At 55.6% G+C, this 13,678-nt stretch overlaps 5 protein-coding genes across 5 annotated transcripts; 4 read left to right on the forward strand and 1 right to left on the reverse strand.

Moving 5' to 3' along the window:
* Nucleotides 1-17: 17 nt before the first annotated feature.
* On the forward strand, nucleotides 18-4,247 carry C7974DRAFT_417446 (cell wall biogenesis protein phosphatase Ssd1; the record flags this gene model as incomplete). The annotated part of the gene is made up of 3 exons (XM_046144074.1): nucleotides 18-138; nucleotides 186-4,155; nucleotides 4,208-4,247. 3 exons carry the CDS (start codon nucleotides 18-20, stop codon nucleotides 4,245-4,247), a joined length of 4,131 nt encoding a protein of 1,376 aa, XP_045992894.1.
* A 1,519-nt stretch (nucleotides 4,248-5,766) lies between these two features.
* C7974DRAFT_61916 (ferritin-like domain-containing protein) lies at nucleotides 5,767-7,176 on the forward strand. The gene is made up of 3 exons (XM_046146974.1): nucleotides 5,767-6,030; nucleotides 6,078-6,692; nucleotides 6,747-7,176. The coding sequence occupies exons 1-3, from the start codon at nucleotides 5,849-5,851 to the stop codon at nucleotides 6,892-6,894; spliced, it is 945 nt and encodes a 314-aa protein (XP_045992895.1). The 5' UTR covers nucleotides 5,767-5,848; the 3' UTR covers nucleotides 6,895-7,176.
* Nucleotides 7,177-7,364: 188 nt separating this feature from the next.
* On the reverse strand, nucleotides 7,365-9,138 carry C7974DRAFT_403580 (homogentisate 1,2-dioxygenase). Its single transcript, XM_046142857.1, has 2 exons — nucleotides 8,865-9,138; nucleotides 7,365-8,815 (listed from the first exon to the last, which is right to left on the reverse strand). The coding sequence occupies exons 1-2, from the start codon at nucleotides 8,930-8,932 to the stop codon at nucleotides 7,459-7,461; spliced, it is 1,425 nt and encodes a 474-aa protein (XP_045992896.1). The 5' UTR covers nucleotides 8,933-9,138; the 3' UTR covers nucleotides 7,365-7,458.
* Nucleotides 9,139-9,534: 396 nt separating this feature from the next.
* Nucleotides 9,535-10,891, forward strand: C7974DRAFT_417449 (uncharacterized protein; the record flags this gene model as incomplete). Its single annotated transcript, XM_046144075.1, has 2 exons — nucleotides 9,535-10,489; nucleotides 10,539-10,891. 2 exons carry the CDS (start codon nucleotides 9,535-9,537, stop codon nucleotides 10,889-10,891), a joined length of 1,308 nt encoding a protein of 435 aa, XP_045992897.1.
* A 511-nt stretch (nucleotides 10,892-11,402) lies between these two features.
* On the forward strand, nucleotides 11,403-13,621 carry C7974DRAFT_344261 (cytochrome P450 phenylacetate hydroxylase-like protein). Its single transcript, XM_046139336.1, has 3 exons — nucleotides 11,403-12,041; nucleotides 12,094-12,727; nucleotides 12,785-13,621. The coding sequence occupies exons 1-3, from the start codon at nucleotides 11,823-11,825 to the stop codon at nucleotides 13,483-13,485; spliced, it is 1,554 nt and encodes a 517-aa protein (XP_045992898.1). The 5' UTR covers nucleotides 11,403-11,822; the 3' UTR covers nucleotides 13,486-13,621.
* The last annotated feature ends 57 nt before the right edge of the window (nucleotides 13,622-13,678 follow it).

Consider the following 13,678-nt stretch of genomic DNA (forward strand, 5'->3'; position numbering starts at 1 on the left):
ACACCACACATTTAGCCATGGACCAGCAGCAGCAGCAGCCGCCGCAGCAGCAGGGCCAGCAGGGGCCAATGGGCCCTGCCGGCCGCCGCCTGCACATTGCACACCGCCGCAGCCCGTCCGAGCTGACGCCGCTGATGAGTTTGTGCCCCCACACTGTTCCCAGACCTGGCTGACACACCATGCAGTGGAACAGCTTGCCATCGCACAGCAGATCGAGGTGCTCCAGCAGCAACAGCAGCAGATCGCCGCGACGCACCAGCAGTACGTGAACATGGGCATGATCCAGCCCCAGCAGCAGCTGGGCAACTTCCAGATGCAGCCCGGCCAGATGGCAAACCTATCACCGCAGGTGAACAACTACCAGTTCCAGCAGCAGATGGGACAGCAGCACCTCGGTGTTCCCATGCACGCACCCGCCGGGCCCACCCCCCACCGCCGCAACCAGTCCGCCCTTCCCAATGTTGGTATGGGAGGCCCGCCCCCAGCTCCTTCCTCCGGCGCATCTGGCTTCGGCGAGTTCGGTCAGCAGGGCAACCAGGGCCGCGAGAACGTGAACCCTCGCGGCCGTGGCGGCGGTGCCGCTGGCTCCGGACACACAAGAAGACACTCTTTAGCACTTTCTGATGCTAAGAAGGCGGCAGAGCTGGCAGAGTCGAAGAGAAAGACTTCGGGCTTCCAGTTTCCGCTACCTTCTGCCGGTGGCAGCGCCAACCGAGACGCAAGTCCCAGTGGTGCTAGCTCTGGCGAGCAAACCTCCACGCGTGGCGGTCGCGGCGGCCATGGACGCAGCCAAAGTATGGCTGTCGGTCGTGGTGGTGGCAGCGCCGGCCGTGGTGGACCAGCTTTCTCCTTCCCACAGGTGCCCGCCGACTCGAGCACATCGAGCAACAACAACACTACCAACAACAACACCCAGGGCGGCCAGTCTGATTTCCAGCGCCGCGGTAGCGCAGGCCACGGCCGAAGCGCATCGCGCAACTTCGAGGGCAACTGGAGGCAGCCCCAGAACAACCCCCCGCAGCAGTCTGCTCAGGAGAACCAGTCCCAGAACATGGGTAACTTCAACATGAACCAGACTGCCAATGCCGCTCCTTTCCAGCCCGGACACCGCACTCGCGGTTCGGTCAACCAGTCTGTTGGCTCTCTCGGCAACTTCCAGTACCCGGGCCAACCTCAACTGGTTCAACTACCCCAGGGACAGGTCCTCGTCCCGCAACAGATGCTTGCCCAAGGTCTCAACCCTCTTCAGATTGCCCACCTTCAGGCGCTGCAGGCGCAGCAGCTGCAGGGCGGTGGTTTCGGAGGCCTCGGCGTTAGCCAGCACGCTCAGCCCCAGATGGGCATGCAGCAGCAGCAGCAACGCAAGACCTTGTTCACTCCTTACCTCCCCCAGGCTACTTTGCCTGCACTACTTGGCGACGGTCAGCTTGTCGCCGGTATTCTCCGTGTCAACAAGAAGAACCGAAGCGACGCGTATGTCACCACAACCGATCTTGATGCCGATATCTTCATTTGCGGTAGCAAGGACAGGAACCGTGCTTTGGAAGGTGACCTGGTCGCCATCGAACTTCTGGACGTCGATGAGGTTTGGGGTCAGAAGCGCGAGAAGGAAGAGAAGAAGAAGAGGAAGGACAATGCTGATCCTCGTGGCGGTAGCATCGCCGTGAACGACGCTACGACCCAGCCTGAGACGGCTGGCGAGGGCGGCATTCGTCGACGTGGAAGTCTGCGTCAGCGACCTACCCAGAAGAAGAACGATGATGTCGAAGTCGAAGGCCAAAGCTTGCTCCTTATGGAAGAAGAGGAGATCAACGATGAGCTCAAGCCTCTGTACGCCGGTCACGTCGTTGCTGTCATTGAGCGTGTTGCCGGTCAGATGTTCTCTGGCTCCCTTGGTCTTCTGCGCCCTAGCAGCCAGGCCACTAAGGAGAAGCAGGAGGCTGAGCGCCAGGCTCGTGAGGGCAGCAACAGCCGTCCCCAGCCCGAGCGTCAAGATAAGCCCAAGATTGTATGGTTCAAGCCTACCGACAAGCGTGTGCCTTTGATCGCCATTCCGACAGAGCAGGCGCCCAGGGACTTTGTTGAGAAGCACCAAGAGTACGCTGATCGCATTTTTGTTGCATGCATCAAGCGATGGCCCATCACCTCGCTGCATCCCTTTGGTACCCTGGTTGAACAGCTTGGTGTCATGGGCGACCCCAAGGTTGAGACCGACGCTCTGTTGCGTGACAACAACTTCGGCCCTGATGATTTCTCCGATGCAGTCATCAAGAACGTTGGCTTCGAGGACTGGTCGGTCGCAAACGATGGCGAGGAGGCGATCAAGGCACGTCGTGACCTTCGCAGCGAGGAGACTTTCACCATCGACCCCAACGGCAGCAAGGAGCTCGATGATGCTATCCACTTCAAGTACCTTGATGATGGCCGCGTCGAAATCGGTGTTCACGTTGCTGACGTCGCGCACTTCATCAAGCCAAACTCTCTTGTCGACCGTGAGGCAAAGAAGCGCGGCACAGGTGTCTACCTCATGGATCGCTCTGTCAACATGCTTCCTCCACGTCTGTCCAACGACATCTGCTGTCTCAGCCCTGGTGAGGATCGCTACACTGTCAGTGTGATCTTCAAGGTCGATCCCAAGACCGGCCGTGTATCAGACGACGAGACCTGGGTCGGAAAGTCTGTCATCAAGAGCTCCGGCAAACTGTCGTACGAAGAGGTCGACTCTGTTATTAGCGGACGCGACGGGGAGGTGACGGCGGCTCGTGCTAAGGACATCAAGACGCTCCACCAAATCACGCAGCGTTTCCGCCAGGCTCGTTTTGGCGATCGCACTGCTGACATCCAGCCTCTGCGTCTCATGTACCAGCTTGACGACGAGAATGTTCCCGTTGAGGCCAACATCTTTGACTCTTCGCCAGCTCACGAGTGCATCGAGGAGCTCAGCCATCTTGCGAACAGCTTTGTCGCAAAGAAGATCCATGCTGCTCTGCCAGAAAAGGCTCTCCTTCGTCGCCAAGCTCCTCCCAACCCCCGTCGCTTGAACACCATCGCCGAGCGGATGGGTGCGATTGGCTACAGCATTGACGACGAGAGCAGTGGCACTCTCCAAAACAGCTTGTTCCAGGTCGAAGATAGCGACATCCGTAAGGGTATGGAGACGCTCGTCATCAAGTCTATGCCCCGCGCCAAGTACTTTGTCGCTGGCAAGGTACCGGAGGACCAATACGCCCACTACGCCCTCAATCTCTCGCTGTACACTCACTTCATGAACCCATCCCGCCGCTACGCCGATATTGTTGTGCACCGCCAACTTGAAGCTGCTCTTTCGAACGGCGCCATCGAGTTCACTGAGGACATTGAGGTACTGGCTAAGACTGCCGAGATGTGCAACACAAAGAAAGATTCCGCACATGCTGCTCAGGAGCAGAGCGTCCATATCGAGGCCTGCCGCAAGATGGACAGGATCAGCCAAGAAATTGGCGGCGACTTGATTGCTGAGGGCATTGTCATCTGCGTGTACGAATCAGCGTTTGATGTGTTGATCCCTGAATGGGGCTTTGAGAAGCGAGTCCACTGTGATCAGCTTCCTCTCAAGAAGGCAGAGTTCGATAAGAACAAGCGTCTCCTGGAGCTTTACTGGGAGAAGGGTGTTCCCTCTTCTGCTTTCGTCCCCGAGGATGAGCGGCCGAAGCACGGTTCTATCCGGGCGTCCAACGCCGCGGCTGCTGCGCGTCACGCTGAGGCGGCTAAGCAGCGTGCCAAGGAACAGGAAGAGGCCCAGCGCCGCCAGATGGACACAGGAACCATGTCGACTAACGAAGTTGACGCTCTGTTCGATGATGACGACGATGACTCGAGCGATCTGAACTCCACCATGGCCGGCGTGTCGTTGAACCCAACTGGTGCTGATCGACCGACCCAAAGCATGCCTCCCTCGCCGACCAGGGGGCTTTCTGGCCAAGCTCCGCAGCGTACGAACTCGGACTCGAAGCTGTCCAAGAGCGCCAGCGAGGCGCCCGAGGCCAAGCTGTCGAACAAGGAGAAGTACCTCAGCTGGTTCGCCCTACGTGAGGAGAACGGCGACTACATCCAGGATGTGCGGGAGATGGCACGCGTGCCTGTAATCCTTAAGACGGATCTGACCAAGAGTCCTCCGTAAGTTGCATACCGTCTTTCACGTATTACACTTTACTAACATTACCTGTAGTTGCTTGACTATCCGCTCGCTGAACCCGTACGCTTTGTAAGCGCAAGTCCACGACTCCATCGATACTTGGGAGAACGCCTGTATGGTAGCTTCGTCGGCAGCGTGAATGCCACTGTATTGCTAAGGCAGCCTCGCATTGCTGTCAACACTGCTTGAAGGGAATTTGCATAGCGTGGATATATTTTAAGTTGTGTTGGTGCAAAATCAGATGGATGACGAATGTGTATTGTTCATGTGTATGGGGTACACGACCGGATCACGGAATACATACAGTAGGACTAGTCGGCTATCTTAGTATTGTGTTAATGTATTGTTTGATCGCGCCGTGTATAGAGTCGAATATGATGGTGCAGTATGTATCAGTAAACACCACACAGGCTGACACCTTACGGACCGTGATAGAGGTGTTTGATAGCTGACAGTCCAATGGCCTTACTGAAGTGAAACGACGCGGATATTCTGCAGCCTCCGGGATCTTTGACATCCTATGTAGGGCGAGTGCCACATTTGGCTGCTGGGTTTGACACTGCCGGCATCTGCGCCTCACGTTGATAGAATTGGTGGAACTTGCCCGAACTGATGCAACTCTTTGGGAACGGAGATCCTTGCTAATTTTTACCCGTAAAGCTTGTGCTGGCAATCGTTTCTTCCGACGAAGGCATTGCCTGAGGCGTGAACGCCGTTATGACAGGGTCGTCACTAATGCTTGGCAGTCGTCTTGTGGTGTTTTGGCCATGCGCGCGGCGCTCAGCCATCCTTCTCCACCAACTTCGCCTCTTCAGCAGCTTTCGCACAGCATCACAGTCCGCACATATCGATCGCTTTGAGTGCGCAAGTTGTTTTCTGAAATCCTCGAGTCTTTAAAATGTGTCGAAAGCACGTTTTGAAACGCGTTTCAAGGGCGTTATCACTGACGCAGCACGAATCGCGTCGTCGTCGAAAGATTGAGTGCCTCATGTAATCGCTGGTGAGCCACACATGAACCCCATCGGATGGGTTACTCGCCGCCGCTGATGGCTATGCACTGCTAGCTGCATCCAGAACCAGTCTTGGGCGGCTCTATCGCCTCCGTGCAGCCAAGTGTGTGATGTTGGTACTTGTACAGTTTCATCGCGACAACTTCGCGTCGCAGGCCCCAGACTTGCAACACCTCACGCGTCCAACACCAGCCCCAACGCAGCCATGCGGAAAAATTCAGCGGTTGCTACACTGCGAGCAAGCAGTTCCCTGGCGATCGATGGGTCGACGGGCCAAGGCTGAAAGCTTGATGGTTACGGATCCGGTAAGTTGCTCCAACCTGTGGACGGGATCGCTCAGTCCGCCCCTCTGCCTCGAGCCTTGCATCCGTCCTCCGAATTACCATGGTGTCTCAGGTTTCCTAGGAGCTGCGGAGTCGTGTATAAGGGTCATTCGCTGCCCATCTCTGTTTATACCGAACGTTTCTGTTGGACATCAACTGCAAGGCTTCCTTCCATAACTCTGTACCTAATACTTCACGACATTCCTTACGGTCTTCTTCTACCTCGTCCCTGGCTGGACTTTAGAGATATACTTAATATTCGAATTCAAAGCGAGACTTTGCTGGCCGTCAATCCTTACGAAATCATCCCCTCAACGACAACGACTACTTAATTAGCCAATATGCCGAGCGTATCAACAATCCTCAAGGGCCTCTTCGCCCTGGCGCCTCTCGTGGCTGCCGCTCCTGCTCCTATCGTCGCTCGCCAGGCCTCGTCTTCACCCGCTGCTTCTGCTTCGGCGTCGACAACATCGGCTGCGCCAGCAGCGAAGGCCACTCTGAGCGATGTTGACATCCTCCAGTTGTAAGTGCAAATGTGCAATGTTTGAAATGCAAGAGCTGACCGTTTAGTGCTTTGACAGCTGAGCACCTCGAGTCGACATTCTACAAGCAGGGTTTCGCGAAGTTCCCGATGAGCGACTTCAAGGCTCTTGGTCTCAACGACGGCCAGATCAAGTCCCTCATGGGTGTTGGTCAGACTGAGGCTATCCACGTTACCACACTGATGTCTGCCATTACCGGCGCCGGTGCTAAGCCCGTCGAGCCCTGCGACTACAACTTCGATGCCGCTCTCGCAAGTGCCGACTCCATGGTCAAGACCGCGCGTGTGCTCGAGGCCGTCGGTGTCTCCGCCTACCTCGGCGCCGCCCCCATGGTCAACTCGTCCAACGTTCTCGCCGCCGCCGCCTCCATCGTCACTGTCGAGGCCCGTCACCAGGCTTTCATCCGTGTTGCCTCCGGCGCTGAGCCCGTTCCCGCTGCCTTCGACACCGCCCTCCAGCCCCGCGCTGTCTTCACTCTGGCCGCGCAATTCATCAAGTCGTGCCCCCAGGGCTCCAACCTGAACATCCAGGCCTTCCCCGCCATCGCGCTCCAGAACCCCGAGAAGGCCACCGTTGGACAGAACCTGAAGCTCGCCGACCCCGCAAGCCCGGCCGGTGCCTCCTTCTGCGCCTTCGTCGCTCCGTAAGTCACTCCATTATCACTTCAACTCATAACATCAAAACTAACACATCACAGCGGCGGCAATCAGTTCTCCAAGATCGAGAACGGCAACTGCATGGTCCCCCAGAACCTCCAGGGCGAAGTCTACATGATGATCACCAAGACCGAGTCCATCGCCGACGACCAAGTCCTGGCCGGCCCCTCCGTCATCCAGCCCTCATAGACGCCCTTCCTTCAAACCCCGCAGAAACAAAGACAAAGACAACGAAGCGTGTCGCGGTCGCACACGCGCCAAGTTAATGTGCGCCCCGCCCGCTGTCGCCCCCCGAGACCTTTTCCTTTCTGTAGATGTTTTTCCAGAGCGTTTGTCGAAGTAGGAGGCAGAGTGGAACGGGTCCTGATGTCCGCAGATACCCCAGATACGAGACTGCGGCGCGCTTGATGCGCCGCCGCGGCAGTAATTTAATTATGAAAACCCCAATGCTCCTGTTCTACTGGTCTTGCGCTGTGAGCTGTGATCGTGACTGTGGCTGTGAGGGGTGAGGGGTCCTGGTTTTTGGTTTCGTGCATGCACTGTTTCACTAGTGCGTGAGCGCGTGTTATGTGCCCATGTTATAACTGCGCTGGAGCGATGGTCAGACTGTCACAGAGCGATTACGCGTGCGCCGCACATGCGACACAGGAGCGGTGGAGAAGAGTCCATAAGTTCCATTTTTTTAGCAGATATCAAATAATTATATGCCGGGCATGGTGTGAATATGTTATTTGCATACCACCCTCCCACCCATCACGTATAGTGCGGCACCTGGGCCGTATCGCCCTCCGCCGCGCCCGCCACAGCGCTCACCCCATTACTAATCTTCTGCCCGGGCTTGAGCCTGAAGTGCGGCTTCAGCGGCTCCCAGCTCTCGGCGTTGTAGTCCTCTTGCACCTTCTGGCACTTCTGCAGCCCCCAGTCGGTGACGCCGATCATCAGGCAGCTCTCGAACATGAACGCCATGCTGCCCTCGCCGACCTTGTGGGGCGCCAGCGGCGCATTCGACGCCTTCTCGTGGGTGGCCGCGTCGGGGCCGTGGCCGCTCATCACGTTGTGCAGCGAGGCGCCGGCGGGCTGGAAGCCGCCGCCTGTTTTGGCGTCGTATTGGCCGTGGATCAGACCCATGAATTCGGACATGGTGTTGCGGTGGTACCATGGCGGGCGGAAGGTGTCTTCGGCGACGAGCCAGCGCGGCGGGAAGATGACGAAATCGGCGATTGCTGTCCCTGGGGATGCACTTTGGCATGTCAGGACGGTGTAGATGGACGGGTCGGGGTGGTCGAAGGACACGCTGCCTATTGTGTTGAAGCGGCCCAGGTCGTACTTGTACGGATAGTATAGGCCGTGCCAGGCAACGACATCAAAGGGTGTGTGGTCCTGTTTTGCGGCGTATAGGTGGCCAGCAAATTTGGCGAGGATGGTCCATGAGCTACTTGTGTCCTCATCGAAGTCGGCGACGGGTGCTTGAAAGTCGCGTGCGTTGGCCAGGCAGTTGGATCCGATGGGGCCCAGTTCGGGCAGCTCAAAGTGACCCTCGTACAGCTCGAGGATATAGCCTCGGACGGGTCCTTCGGGGAGGGTGACCCGGTATCTGATGCCGCGAGGGATCACGCAGATCTCGTTGGGGCGGACCAGGATGCGGCCCAGCTCGGTCTGGATGTCGAGCGCGCCGTGCTGCGGGACGATGAGGAAGTCGCCGTCTGCGGAGTAGAAGGCTTCGTTCGCTGCCATATCCTTGCCCGCTGCGTAGATGAAATAACCAACACCAGTCTTCATAGTGGGATCTCCAGCGCCAGCAACGAGGTGCAGCGAGTGCACCCAGTCTACTGTCTCATCAAGGTCGAAGGGGTCCCATCTCAGCTGATTCGGGATGAAATGAATCTTCTCCCAGGGCTTGTTCTCGGGGTTTGTGTTGAATGTACTTGATTCTCGCGCCTCAAAGTTGCTGTGGCCGCAGGAGGGTAGTATGCGGTAGAGCCATGATTGCTGGTTCTTGTGTCGTGGGGCTGTGAATGCTGTTCCGGAAAGCTTCTCTGCATAGAGACCAAGGGGAGGCTTCTGTGGTGAGTTGGCGGCAATTGGCAATGCACCCTCTACTGCTTCTGTCCTAATACTTTGTGAGCGATGTATGGTCACATCATGTCAGTGTAGCGTACTCATGGTAGGAAGCAAATCCATTTTGGTATCTGTACTTTTCCTTGAAGCTGAATTGTGTCGAGGGCATGGTAACGGTTAGTGAGCCGAATCAGTACCAGGAACAGCTGGGTATTAATTTCTGTAGACCGGTATCGATCAAAGACAAAAGGCAATTCTGAACGTCGTACGCTCGAATATATGCAGCAAGCTCCTGGAATGACCCGGAGAAGTCCAAGGGAAACACGGCATGTGACAAGACCTGTCTGGACATTACTGCTTAGCAGTGCGGTAATGGGCGGCTTGAAATTCCGTCGTTGGGTTCGGTGCTCGGGGCCTGAGCGACGGCGGGGAGCTCCTGCCCTCCCAAAGTGGTATAGTCTTCGGCTTACCCCACAGTCTGCGCCTGCATCCGCTTTCTTGCGGAATAGAGGCCGCACTCCGTCGTCATCCTCGCCATGAGTAGCCGTCACGTTTCTGCAATCACGACATGGCGGGCAGCGACGCGATCGGAACGCGGTTTCCGAGTTTGCTGATTCTCGAGCACTTGCTCGGAACTGGAGAATATCGCGATCTTATCAAGTCAGCATCACACCACCTTTGTTCTTGACGAGCTTTGCATCCCGCGATTCTACAAGGTGCGGCAATATCAGGCCCTCAGAGCAAGCAGCAGCAATCAAACCATCGCCCAACATGACCTCCCTGCGATCGTGGTTTAGCATACCTCGAGGATCTCACTTTTCACTAGCGAACATTCCTTTTGGCATCATCTCCACGACTTCTTCGACGACGCCGCGAGTGGCTGTTGCAATTGGCGACCACGCATTAGACCTGGAGGCTTTTGCGGCGGACAATGGCTTCTCAGGATTGTCTACGATACAACCACACCAGGCTGTTTTTTCACAGCCGTCACTAAACGCCTTTGCTGCGCTCGGACGGCCCATACACTCCGTTGTGCGCAAGTACATCCAAAGTGTGTTCACCGAGAACACTGAGTTCCCAGATGTGCTGAAGAACAATGAGTCGTTGCAGAAGCGAGTCTTGATTCCGTTGCATGATGTGAAGAAGCACTTGCCCTTCAAGATTGGTGACTACACCGACTTTTTCGCCGGCATGAACCACGCCTACAATTGCGGAGTTATCTTTCGTGGGCCACAGAACGCGCTGCAGCCCAACTACAAGCACCTTCCTGTTGGCTACCATGGGCGAGCGTCGTCAATCGTGCCCTCAGGAACACCGATTCGACGACCCAACGGCCAAATCCTTCTCAACCCGGCCGCTGAGAAGAAAGAACCAACTTTCTCACCATGCAAGAAACTCGATATTGAGCTGGAGTTGGGCGCATTCGTATGCGGCTCCAACGAACAAGGAACGCCGATATCGGTTGACAAGGCCGCCGACAATCTATTCGGTGTCGTCCTGATGAATGACTGGTCAGCGAGAGACATCCAGGCTTGGGAGTACGTGCCGCTTGGACCATTCAACGCAAAGAACTTTGGCACAACTATCAGTACATGGGTTGTTCTCGCAGATGCACTGGCACCTTTCAAGGTTAAGGGTCTAGAAAACGATGCCGACGTGTTGCCATACCTCAAAGAGAAGGACGAGAAATCTGTATACGATATCAATCTCCAGGTAGACGTAAAGAGTAAGTTCAATACTTTCCCCTTCGCCTTATAGTTACTAAACATGTTCAGCGTCATCCGGTCAAAACACGACAATATCGAAAGTCAACGCACGAAACCTCCTGTGGTCATTCCCTCAGATGCTTGCACACCACACAATTACCGGTTGCCCTTTCCAACCTGGTGATCTGCTCGGCTCTGGAACCATAAGCGGGGACTCTCCAGCTGAATATGGAAGCTTCATAGAACAGAGCCAGAACGGCAAGGAACCTATCAGACTAAGCGGTGGAGAGATGAGGACATTCTTGGAGGACGGTGATGAGATTACCATCAAGGGTGTCTGCGGTCAAGATGAGGAAGCATTGGTAGGGTTTGGTGAATGTGTAGGGAAGATCGAGCCTGCCCTAGAGCTCAAGTTCGACTGAGATATTTCACGAAAAGCATAGACGGATTGATCGGTGAACACTGCACGAACTTAGATTCTGATATGTGAATCATACCAGGTGACTTGATTCTATTCACCCCAAGTTAACACCGCACCATGGAAGCAAATTGGAAGTTTCAAGCAGCGACTTGAGGCACGCTACGAACCCGACACTCTTTAGTGAGTAAGTACCTGTGTCGCAGTTCGTACTTGGCGGCTCGTACTTGGCGGCTTTTACTAACGTGCAGTCAGTCACGCCAATGATAGGAGGCTATGGAAATAGGTAAGTACTACCAGAGTTTTTATCGCCTTAATATCTCGGCACATCATACACCGAAACATAGAACACACGAATCAACGAATCAACGACTGCTTCAAGAGCCTGGTCCACCATGGGGAGGAAGTGTTCCGCCATGCACAGGTCTGGATTCCACAGCGTACGAAACATGCATTGTTCTGACATACATTGTGGAGCCCGACTCTATCAGCCGTTGAGTCGACATCCAATACAAATCTCCGTGTGATGCTTGAAGTGATGGCCTTGCCGACACAGCTAGCCTACACTATTTGATTCACCCCCCACAGCGCTGGTCCCCCGCACCGCGCTAGGTATCGCATCTCCAAATGTGCAGCGACACTAGCGGGCCAATTCCGCAGACCCGTCTTTTAACGACTGCTACTTTGACGACACCGCGCTAACGCCCCACTTTACTGCGTGCAGCATGCGGTAACTACGTCGGATCGTGCATCCAGTGATGCGGCGCGCATTCCCGCTGAGACAGGCGTTTAGAATGTGGTTAGGCCTTGATTCTTGAGTGAACCACGTTGGATCGCGAAGCGAGGACGAGTGTCGGTATAAGTGTGGCTGCCTCCTCTACAGCTTGTCCTCCCAGAATTCATCTTTGCAGTCGACAGTTCGGGCAGTCAGCAACATGTCGATTCCTATCTACGTCGCTGGTGCTGTTGTTGTCGGTATATTCCTGTACAGGTTTATGTATGGGACCGACACACCACACATCAAAGGTCTGCCTGAAGTGCCTGGCCTACCTGTGTTCGGTAGCTTGTACGAGCTTGGGACGAACCACGCAAAAGTAGCACAAGGATGGGCAAAGAAGTACGGGCCAGTGTTCCAGGTTCGAATGGGCAATAAGGTGAGGACCTTTGTATCCCTTTGGAAGAACTGCAAGCTCACATGTTCCACAGAGAATCGTCTTCGCTAATTCCTTCGACTCTGTCCGACATCTCTGGATCACAAACCAATCTGCTCTCATCTCGCGTCCCATGTTGCACACTTTCCACAAAGTCGTCTCCTCATCCCAGGGATTCACCATCGGCACATCCCCTTGGGACGAGTCGTGCAAGAACCGCCGCAAAGCCGCTGCCACCGCCCTCAACCGGCCTGCTGTGCAATCTTATATGCCACTCATCGACCTCGAATCCACTGTCTCGATCAAGGAACTTCTCTCCGACAGCAAGGGCGGTGAAATCGACCTCGACCCCCGCGCATACTGGCAACGTTACGCCCTCAACACCTCACTGACCCTGAACTACGGCTACCGCATTGACGGCAACAAAGATGCGCCGCTGCTGAAGGAGATTGTTGACGTCGAGCGCGGGGTGGGCAACTTCCGCTCCACAAGCAACAACTGGCAAGACTACGTCCCGCTGCTCCGCCTGTTCCCCAGCCAGAGCAACGAGGCTATCAAGTTCAAGAATAGGCGCGATGTGTACATGGACCGGCTACTCGCCACGCTGGAGGACAAGATCGAGAAAGGCACAGACAAGCCCTGCATCACCGGCAACATCATCAAAGATCCCGAGGCGAAGCTCAACAGAGGTACGTTCCCTTCCCTCCTCCTCCCTCCCTCCCCCTCCGACCACTAACCCCATGCAGCCGAAATAAAATCAATCTGCCTGACCATGGTCTCCGCAGGCCTAGACACCGTCCCCGGCAACCTAATAATGGGCATCGCCTACCTCGCGACCCCCGCAGGCCAAAAGATCCAAGCGCGCGCCCACGCCGAAATCATGTCCGCGTACCCCTCCGGCGACGCGTGGACGCAGTGCCTGCACGAAGAGAAGATCCCGTACATCACCGCGCTGTACAAGGAAATCCTGCGCTACTGGACCGTCATCCCCATCTGCCTGCCGCGCGTGTCGATCAAGCCGATTGAGTGGAACGGCGTGGTGATTCCGCCGGGCACCACGTTCTACATGAATGCGTACGCTGCCGACTACGATGCGGAGCACTTCAAGGACCCGGGTGTGTTCGATCCGGAGCGCTACTTGAACGTGCCGGATGGTGCGGGGACACCGCACTACGGGTATGGTGCTGGAAGTCGAATGTGTGTGGGCAGTCACCTGGCAAATCGGGAGCTGTTCACGGCGTTTGTGAGGCTTATAAGTGCGTTTGAGTTTACACCGCCCAAAGATCCGAGGGATGAGGCGATCATGGATTGCTTGGATGCAAACGACCTCCCTACGAGTCTGACTATGGAGCCAAAGTACTTCAAGGTCGGCTTCAAGCCAAGGGATCGTAAGAAGCTGGATCAGTGGATCAGAGAGAGCGAAGAGAGGACGAAGTACCTTATGTAGAAGCTCGCACGAGTAAAACTTTTGGATATATTGGAAATGATTGTATGACTATGTACGGGCTCCCGCATTTTGAGATAATCAAATGTGCTATGTGTTCGATCCATGGGTCGGAATAAGCTACGTGAGATGTCAAAACTCCAAGCATGTGTGACTGTCAAGTGTCAATGACTCAAATGCTGATATGCCATGATAG

Source organism: Boeremia exigua (genome assembly GCF_020726555.1).
Source record: "Boeremia exigua strain MPI-SDFR-AT-0100 chromosome Unknown C7974scaffold_12, whole genome shotgun sequence".
Lineage (NCBI taxonomy): Eukaryota > Fungi > Ascomycota > Dothideomycetes > Pleosporales > Didymellaceae > Boeremia > Boeremia exigua.